Below are 10,000 nucleotides of genomic sequence, written 5' to 3' on the forward strand. Positions count from 1 at the left end.
CTTTTTCGACTGGAGATGGTACGGTTGGCTCACAACCAGCTGAGCGAGATTCAACCAGGGGCCTTTCAAAACACCTCTGGAGCACTGCTCCGACACCTGGACCTGTCGTCCAATCAGCTTCGTGTTTTGAAGCAGCACTACTTCCTGGAGTTGTCGGGATTGGAGGAGCTGCTGCTATTTGACAACAGGATCGTGCAGGTGGAGAGCAGAGCTCTGGCTGGGCTGGGAAACCTGCGCAAGGCCTACCTCAGTCACAACCGTCTCACTCACTTCCCCTTCTTCACTATCCAAGAGCACAGCCAGCCTCACCTTACCATGCTGGACTTGTCCTCAAACCGCCTGCTCAAACTGCCCCTGGATGAAATAGGCAACTTACCCATTCCTGTCCAGAAAGGACTGTACCTCCACAACAACTCTCTGGAGTGTGAGTGTTCGATGTATGGACTGTTCAGGCGCTGGGAGCAGAGAGGATACGCCTCTGTGACACACTTCAGACAAGAGCACACCTGTCGGGTCTATGGAATCCAAAAAGGTACCGTCCGCTTCTTCAAGCATGACAGATACTTTGAAAAATGCAACCTGAGTCAGCCGCTCAGAGAGCAGGAGAGCATCATCTCAGTGAAGGTGGGAAAGGCAGTGTTGCTGCACTGTGTGACCTCGCTCAGTGGGCACAGCGTCACCTTTCTCTGGGTGTCACCAAATCAGGAGTACGTGGCTCCACCGGGGAACAACGGATCGTTAAAGATGTTCACCAATGGAAGCTTGGAGATCGTGACGGCGCGTGCAGAGGATTCTGGTGTGTACTGGTGTATGGCCCTGGACCAGCAGCAGCAGCGAAACGAAACCCGTGAGGTCAACGTGACGGTGGTGTTGAGCGGATCTCACGAGTCCTTCAACACCGGGTTCACCACCCTGCTGGGCTGCGTGGTGAGCCTGGTGCTCGTTCTCATGTACCTCTACCTGACGCCCTGCCGCTGCCCTGCATGCACGAAAGTCCCGACCCCAGCTGGCCAGAGCACTGGGAACGAGGCTGGGGCAGGAAGTGGCCAATCCTCCATCCTCACCCCAACTCCGCCGACAACCACCGAGGGCCCGGGCCACAAGGTCAGTACCAACAAGCATGTGGTCTTTCTGGAGCCTCTCATAGAGCAGCAGAATGGCAGACTAAGGGCGGGGCCAGGCTCTGGGGCGGGGCAAGGACACATGGGTCCAGGTTTACTTCTAGGGCCAGAGCCGCATCCAAAGCTCCACGGCCAATCGCAGCAGAGGGCGCGGGAGACGGACTCCATCATGTCCGTGTTCTCAGAAACACCCATCATGTTGCCATAGAAACGGGTCAAACAATCACCACCTCTCCCTCACCATCCTCTGCCTCACTCCCTCCCCCCACTGCACAACCACTCCACCTGAGCAGTAAAACAGATGACTGCTGTCGCTGCAAGTGCAATTTTAACACCTTGAACACTGTTGACCAAATGTGCACGTTATCGTTTGACCAGGTCTGTGACACCCGACGACCAACCAACCCACTGTGATAGGACAGACTCTCAGAAATGGGGGGGGGGGACTACCAGAAGTAAATGAGACCAAAGAGAGTAAGAGGCTGTTTGAGTCGAGGCTGAGAAACGGAGAGCAGACGCTCGTCATGGGTTAGGGGGGTGAGGAGCACCGTTAGCATGGACTTCTACTGAAAAGCACAGGGCTGTCCCTTTACGCACGGCTTTACCTTTAACAAACATTTGCTACAGATGCCTTCTAGTCTCACACAGACAAGTAGAGAAATCTTTTTCTCGAGCTTCTTAGCGTCTCCTGGTTTTTCTGCTTCAGTTGATTACAGCTGATGTGAGCGCCGCGCTGTCACAGTGTCAAACGTTTCAGAGTAGACGAGCTCCAGAACAAGAGCTTTTAGTCATAAAAATAGAAACAGTTTGAAAGGGTATGTTTGATTCCCCCCCGCAGCTTGATTACTGTCATCAGGAGAACAAACAGGAAGTAAAGGGATAAATAAATAAAGCTGCGGAGCATTAGTTGAAGTTATTAATGTAGGAGGAGAAGAGTCTGTGTTCAGTGAGTTCATGTGAAGTTTATCTGATGACAGACAATCATGGCCAGCGTGATCTTTTTGTTTTCACTGTCTTCACTGTGCTCACTGCATCCTGTCGTCCTCTCACTTTATCTGTGTCTGAATAAAACCTTGTATCTGCAGAACGTCAGCTTCTTCTTCTTAACACTCACATCAAGTGTGTGTGTGTGTGTGTGTGTGTGTGTGTGTGTGTGTGTGTGTGTGTGTGTGTGTGTGTGTGTGTGTTCACAGAGCCACAGTATTTCCAGGTAACACTTCACACTTATTCACAATTAACTATCATAGAGTCTCTTGGTAAAACTGTAATGTTTTATTCTTCCCGATCATATTCTACAACCACTGGATCGTGACCGATGAGAACCAATCAGGAAGAGAACGTCTGAGTCATCGTTTACTAACGTCTCAGTTTCTGTTCAGACTCAAACACAAACCCAGAGTTTTCAAACTGAAACGAGACCAGTTTACACAAGTCTCTGATTCAGAGGCTGGAAAACTCCACCAGGCGTAACCATAGCAACAGTGATAGGTTTTAAAACTAATTGTCAATGTGGGCGGAGCCTCAGACTCTGTGATTGATAAGAATCCCATAACGCTTTATAGCAAACTGGAAGACTGATGCAGAAACAAACACATCTGTATTATCATCATTACTAACATCTGGAACACGTTACTCTGTTCTTCACTGTGAGACTCGTGCTGTAGACGTCTGGTTAATGAACATCTATCAGTTCTGTGGTTCTGACCGAGGCAGCATCCTGATGTCAGGTTTGAACTTCAGGAGGAACCTGAAGCCTCACTTCTCTCATTCCTGTACATGAACACATCACTGCAGCTGCTTTACACTGTAACACAATCAATGAACCTGCAGCAGAGCCACACTGTTATATACCATCATATATTATACATATATATGATCATATACAATCTATGTTCAAACATTAATTCAGCCTGGAGACGTCATTATAATCAATCTTTACTCTTAATGTACTGTCCTAAAACACTTCTGGATCTGCTCCAGAATCTAATGAGGTCTTCTCTGGGTCGTGACTCGCCCCAAACATGGAAACCTCATAGACGCACACAGACACACACACACTGTGTTCAGGTGCAAAAACAAAGGAAGGCTGCACAGAAACTCAACCCCACCACCACCACATAAATGGATCATTAATCTTCCCTTGTTCACTTCCTGTGTTGCCTTCATGCTATAAATCAAACGAACATGATGCCAGTGAACACAACACAAGCAGAGTTACGAGCAGATCATTAGGAAGAGCATCCAATCAGAGAGGGCCGTCACAGTGGGGGGGTGGGGAGGTGGGGGTTTCACACTTTATTAGGAAGCTCTGCAAACATAAAATTATTTACTGCAGAGAAACATCAAGATTCAGATCTGAGTCCGTTCTGAACGTTTAACTCTTAAATCAGAGAAATAAGATTCTGCAGAACTTCATGTCGAATCTGGATGTTTTGATTTGGCTGCTTTTATTTTGAAAGAACAGGAGCTGATCATGGTTAATTCATCTGATTATATTTTGAAAGTCTGACTTAGTGAGAATAGAGGTTAAAATAGAAATGTGATTCTGTAACTGAACAAAACAACGAGTCACACAACCATCATGACTGCAAGTCAGTCTCAATTCCCATCATGCCTCTGTGACTGTGTCAGAATATATGGCTCCATCGTCCCCCTGTAAGCTTCTGCACAGTGTGTGTGTGTGTAGTTGTGTGTGGGATCCACTTTTATGAAATTGAGGGCAGAGCTGACATTAAATATTTACGGGGTTTTCCACGCACGCACGCACGCACGCACGCACGCACGCACGCACGCTGTAGTTTTCATCATTTGAGCTTTTTAAAACAAAAATGTTATAACATCAGGTTTAAATAAACGATTTCACATTTTCTTGGTTATTTTGTCGCTGTTCTCACTGAATCACATGAATGTTGATTAAAATAAACGAGTATTATGTAAATGAGTACATTAATGGCAGCAGTAGTCATTAGTTTAGCGTGTTAGCTTGTTTACTGGCTCCATCTGTGCAGTGACAGAGCCAAGTGTCTGTTGACGCGGCGCCAGACGCTTCATCAGCGTCTCCGACCACAGACACTGTGGACGGACAGCGGTGTCAGCTGATCCACACACACACACACTCGGTCTTATACACTGAACTGAAGAAAGGTGTGTGTGTGTGTGTGACCTTTGACCTCTAATCCGTAAGTGCACATCTGTACAAAAAGGATCCTCGAGACATTCTTAAGAGAACACGTTCCTCTCCAAGTGAATGTTCGTGTCAGATGTAATTAACTTCCCTGTGGGTGTTCCTGATAGATCCCCTTCACCAGAACATGAGGTCACTCTGACCTTTGACCTTTGACGGCAAATTACCATCCGTTCATCTTTGAGTCCAACTCAACGTTTGTACCAAATTTGAAGAAGTTCCCTAAAGACGTTCTTGAGATATCTTGTTCCGGACAATGAGATGGTCGGAAAACCGGAACACATAATGCCTCCGACCAGCAGGTGTCACCGGCACGGAGACACAACACCACAACATGAACTCTCTTTGCAGACGACGCACACTTCTACGTTCCAGACTCACTTGAACCAGACGTCAGCAGCAGCAACAGATGGATTTTTCTAATTGACTCAATTCAGACGTTGTTTTGTACGAGTCGCGATCAGCTGATTGAACAAGTTCCTCTTTACACGTCTGCAACTTCTCATCCAATCATCACACCGCCTTTCATTTAGTCGCCTGTTGGTGGCGTCATATCCCCACAATGAGTTTGATTTATATTTCATAAGGTTCACTTTAAAACTGATTCAATCGTTAAATCAGCTGATTTATGTGAATGAGTTAACGATCAAACTGAAGTCATGTGACGTGATGAAGAACAGATGATTTCAAGAAAATCTGAAGTCAAATGTTTCTATCACTGAAATATTATATACGTTTCTCCTCTTCTTCTCCTCTCCTCCTGTTTCTCCTCTTCCTCTCTCCTCTCCTCCCTCCTGTTTTCTCCTCTTCCTCTCTCCTCTCTTCCTCTCTCCTCTCTTCCTCCTGCTCTCTCCCCTCTTCCTCCTGTTTTCTCCTCTTCCTCTCTCCTCTCTTCCTCCTGCTCTCTCCCCTCTTCCTCCTGTTTTCTCCTCTTCCTCTCTCCTCCTCTCCTCCTCCTGCTCTCTCCTCTCTTCCTCCTGTTTTCTCCTCTTCCTCTCTCCCCTCTTCCTCCTGTTTTCTCCTCTTCCTCTCTCCCTCTTCCTCCTTTTTCTCCTCTTCCTCTCTCCTCTCTTCCTCCTGCTCTCTCCTCTTCCTCCTGTTTTCTCCTCTTCCTCTCTCCCCTCTTCCTCCTGTTTTCTCCTCTTCCTCTCTCCCTCTTCCTCCTGCCTCTCCTCTCTCCCTCCTGTTTTCTCCTCTTCCTCTCTCCTCTCTTCCTCCTGTTTTCTCCTCTTCCTCTCTCCCCTCTTCCTCCTGTTTTCTCCTCTTCCTCTCTCCTCTCTTCCTCCTCCTCTCTCCCCTCTTCCTCCTGTTTTCTCCTCTTCCTCTCTCCTCTCTGTCTCCTCTCTCCTGAATCCTCTCATCTGTCCTTGTGAATCTCTCTCTCCTCGTCTGGCTCTCTGAACTCTGACCCTTCACGCCTCCATCTCTCCTCTGCTCCTCTTTTCTCCGTCTCATTTTCCTCAGAACTTCGTATTTGTTCAGAGCGTCGCCGTCTACCACCCTCCACATCCAGACTCCAATTTACACTCTGCTCTGTCGTTTCCACGGTAACAGAAGACGGAATGATGGGAAATCTGCTGCGGAGTCGACAGTCACACACACACACACACACACACACACACACACACACACACACACACACACACACACACACACACACACACACACACACACACACACACACACACACACACACACACAGTTATGCAAACATCAACCTGTCATGTGACTGAAGCTCTGTGTGAACCAATCAGACACGAGGCGACGAACACAACAAACACAATGAACGAGTGAAATTAATAAAATCTATTCAGGGTGAGGTCACAACGTCTGTGACATCATCAGCTCAGTAACTGACTGTAATCGGATTACACATGTTCATGTCAGTATTTACATATTTGACTTTATTCTAACCAACAGATGAATCATTTAAACTTGTAGGTTTTTAATTTAAAACTAGATTCAGATTTTTATAAATGTTAAATATCAATAATAAATGTTTTATTTGTTATTAATACAAATTATCTTTAAAACCCTTATTCGACACTGACACGTTCTGTCGACTCCACCTCTCACATATGAATGTCTCTGTGCTTTATTGTGGCGGAGGCCCAACAGGAATGAGGGAAGTTTCATTTTTTGGTGAACTATCCCTTTAATGTCTGTGGTCTCCAATGCTTTTTGTTGTTGCTGCTGCTCAGCTCCATGTGCTGACCTGTGGAGATGTTATTGTGTGTTTCCTGTTGCTGCGTCTTTGAGGATAATTATTTATGTTGCTGTTCTTCTCTTTGTGGCGTCTTGTTGTTTCAGAAGCATCTCACCGTGCTGGCTAACACAAACACTGTATAATGTGAAGCTCTGTCTCTGTACTTATCAATAAATCATCACCTAAATGTTTTAATTCAACATGACTGACTCGTCTTCATCAACCTGATCATCATTCCTGAAAAATAGAATGTGTTATTATCCCGTCTCCCCCTGCTGATCATACAGGAACACGTCTGATCTCTGAGTTAACGTCGTGACCACGGAGGGAAACCTTCGTCTCACTATTCTCCAGCTGAGAGACGACAATAAACCTCACAGCAGGTCGAGCAACAACATCCCAGAGCCGAGGCCTTCATGCTCCAACGCTGCTAAGCTAATTAGCCTCAGTCTCAATCTAATCTGTGAGAGGCTTCAAGCTGCTGCTCATGTCGTTCAGCCCGAGGTTATGGACAATAATTAGCACCATTGATTTTCTACAGTGTAGAGGGAGGGGGAGGGGTGGTAATAACACCATTGTGAACAGGGGGGGGGGACGTGAGGGTGATTGACAGATGAAATACACTGAAAATAAAGAAGTGAGTCACAGAGAGGCAGAGTGATGTCACAGAGACAGAAGTGACTGAACTCTGAGGCTGACAGTGACCCCTGCTGGAGACGCTGGAGGTTAATGAACATCCCGCAGGTCGTCAGGCTCAGAGGTCACTCAGTCAACCGAGGACAACAAAACTTTACTATCCTCCATAGATAAACTAACGATTAATTAATACTGTTGTGTCTAAGATTGTTATGCAGCTGCCCACCACTAGGTGGGGCTGCGGATTTGAGACAGTTTTGCATGAATCCAGTTGGTTGTGTAAATAATTCCCTGAATAATCACATGCAAACACTTGAGCACCCTCTAGTGGTTGAAGTTATTATAGCAGGCAGCAGTGCATGAACATGAGACAAGCTGAGAGCTGGAGGCTGCTGATTGGACGCCTGCTCTCACTCAGCTCATGAGTGAGAGAATCTGCAGCAGGAGACATGTGAAAAATTACAATTAAATCCACAACTGAAAACTCATGAATATCAGAGCGCTGCTGTGGATACAGATGGAAATGTAGCTGTGCACATATGTTCACAACAACCCAACACACAGCCACGGACACACTTACACCACAATCTCTACCAACTGGTTTTACACCCACACCAACCAGTAAAGCTTCAGTTTACATCCATGTCTGACTGAAGTTTTCATCAAAGGCCCAACCAACTATTAACGTCACCGCGTATCAACCGCCACTGGGACGTCGCCTCATTGACACAATCACAGATGTTTTAACAGCTGTTCTTCCTGGATATGTTGAACTTGCTTCATAGTACAGGCCCCAGGTCTGACTGACGTCCAGCTCAGACCAATCACAGAACCACCAGCACTCAGGTGCATCATGGGTAAAAACATCAGCTCAGACTCACCCCTGTCTGTCTCCGTCCACCAGGATCCGAACCAGGATCCCTGTGACAGCAACGAGGATTGGATAATGATCGACACTCTCCAGACCTGCAACAAAGACAGAGACACACACAATACGGTTCAAACTGACACACTCTAAGTGTGTGTGTGTGTGTGTGTGTGTGTGTGTGTGTGTGTGTGTGTGTGTACCTGGAAGTCTTAAGTTGACAACACGATCAAACAGGTTCTTCTCTGCTGTCACTCTGTTCAAAACCTGGTTCAACAGCTGCAGAGACAACACACAAGTTTATCATCACACACACACACACACACACACACACACACACACACACACACACACACACACACACACACACACACACACTGACTGTTCGTCCTTCAGAGGATTTTCTGTAACTAAGCAACCACACAAGAGTGGCGATCTACTTCCTGTTTACATCACATGACCAGTAGATGTGAATAGTCACGTGACATGTGTGTTTTCAGGTGTCAGTTTGGACAGAGATTATTATTATATTTTTATTATTATGACCTGAGCCAGTCGTCTGAGCAGCAACTCTGCGGAGGGGCGGGACCAGTCGAGGAAGATCTCAGGAACCAGAGTGACGGTCATCTCCAAGACTCGCAGCAGACTGACGGACAGGTCGAAGCAGGTCGCACACACCTAAACGACGACACATCAGGTGAGTGCGTGAAAACAAACACATCCGTGAATATCAGGAGCTGCTTCACGGAGATAAACAGCAGGTGGCGCTAATTCTCCTGTCTGTGTGTTAATTCTCCTGATTGGTGGAAACATAATGATGTTACAGTCATGTGACTTCTTTGCCTCACTGCAGTCATTTAACTTTTATTGATGCGTCAAAGTTTTCACCTCGATCAAGAAAATAAACTTTTTCATTATATTAAAAGATAAGATTTGAACATCTGGACGGAAACAAACCGACGAACAGATGTTTTACCTTCAGCTGCCGAGTGTCAACGAAGTTTCTCTCTGGACGCTCTGCGGCCTGCTGGATCTGAGAGCAGAGCAGGAGGAGAGAAAAGAAGATGGAAAAAGAGGCACAAGGAAAGAAAGGAGAGGAAATTCAAATAAAAAACCTTTTATATTTAAATCTTTTCTTTCCCAGAGTCCCTGAAGGTGTCCGAATAACAAACCTCCTGGATCATCCCGATGAACTCAGAGAACGCCCAGTTGAGCTGGTTCAGGACGCTGTTGAGGAACGAGGCGGCCATGTCTTTGTCAACACTCAGCAGCTCCGCCATGTGTCTCTGCAGCAGCAGCGACGGACACGGCTCTAAACCAATCACACGAGAGGAAACAGGTCAACAGACGGCAGAGACATGTCAATCATCATCAGAGGTTAGTGTGGCACTGAGAGATGGATCAGAGGACGGAGGGTTGGAGGACGAAGGACGAAGCACAAAGAGAAGAAGAAGAAAAAAAAGGGAGAAAAGGAGAAGGGAACACAGAGGAGAAGAACAGAGGAGAAGATGAACAGAGGAGAAGATGAACAGAGGAGAAGAAGAACAGAGGAGAAGAAGAACAGAGGAGAAGATGAACAGAGGAGAAGAAGAACAGAGGAGAAGATGAACAGAGGAGAAGAAGAACAGAGGAGAAGAAGAACAGAGGAGAAGAAGAACAGAGGAGAAGATGAACAGAGGAGAAGAACAGAGGAGAAGATGAACAGAGGAGAAGAAGAACAGAGGAGAAGATGAACAGAGGAGAAGATGAACAGAGGAGAAGATGAACAGAGGAGAAGAAGAACAGAGGAGAAGATGAACAGAGGAGAAGAAGAACAGAGGAGAAGAAGAACAGAGGAGAAGATGAACAGAGGAGAAGATGAACAGAGGAGAAGAAGAACAGAGGAGAAGAAGAACAGAGGAGAAGATGAACAGAGGAGAAGAACAGAGGAGAAGAAGAACAGAGGAGAAGATGAACAGAGGAGAAGAAGAACAGAGGAGAAGATGAAC

At 46.4% G+C, this 10,000-nt stretch overlaps 2 protein-coding genes across 4 annotated transcripts in view; one reads left to right on the top strand and one right to left on the bottom strand.

Moving 5' to 3' along the window:
* amigo3 (adhesion molecule with Ig-like domain 3) overlaps window positions 1-2,208 on the top strand; it is a 3,556-nt gene extending 1,348 nt beyond the window's left edge. The window contains exon 1 of the mRNA XM_035151179.2: window positions 1-2,208. This exon is cut by the window's left edge and continues 1,348 nt beyond it. Coding sequence (XP_035007070.1) covers window positions 1-1,329 — 1,329 coding nt within the window. The 3' untranslated portion in view covers window positions 1,330-2,208.
* LOC118104256 (E3 ubiquitin-protein ligase RNF123) overlaps window positions 1-10,000 on the bottom strand; it is a 55,056-nt gene that overhangs the window by 18,182 nt on the left and 26,874 nt on the right. For all 3 annotated transcript variants that reach the window (XM_035151176.2, XM_035151177.2, XM_035151178.2), the window contains 5 exons: window positions 9,185-9,324; window positions 8,989-9,045; window positions 8,559-8,690; window positions 8,216-8,291; window positions 8,029-8,113 (listed from right to left, as the gene is read on the bottom strand). In XM_035151176.2, coding sequence (XP_035007067.2) covers window positions 8,029-8,113; window positions 8,216-8,291; window positions 8,559-8,690; window positions 8,989-9,045; window positions 9,185-9,324 — 490 coding nt within the window. The remainder of the gene's footprint in view (window positions 1-8,028; window positions 8,114-8,215; window positions 8,292-8,558; window positions 8,691-8,988; window positions 9,046-9,184; window positions 9,325-10,000) is intronic.

The sequence above is a fragment of the Hippoglossus stenolepis genome, chromosome 3, assembly GCF_022539355.2.
Source record: "Hippoglossus stenolepis isolate QCI-W04-F060 chromosome 3, HSTE1.2, whole genome shotgun sequence".
NCBI classification, from domain to species: Eukaryota; Metazoa; Chordata; class Actinopteri; order Pleuronectiformes; family Pleuronectidae; genus Hippoglossus; species Hippoglossus stenolepis.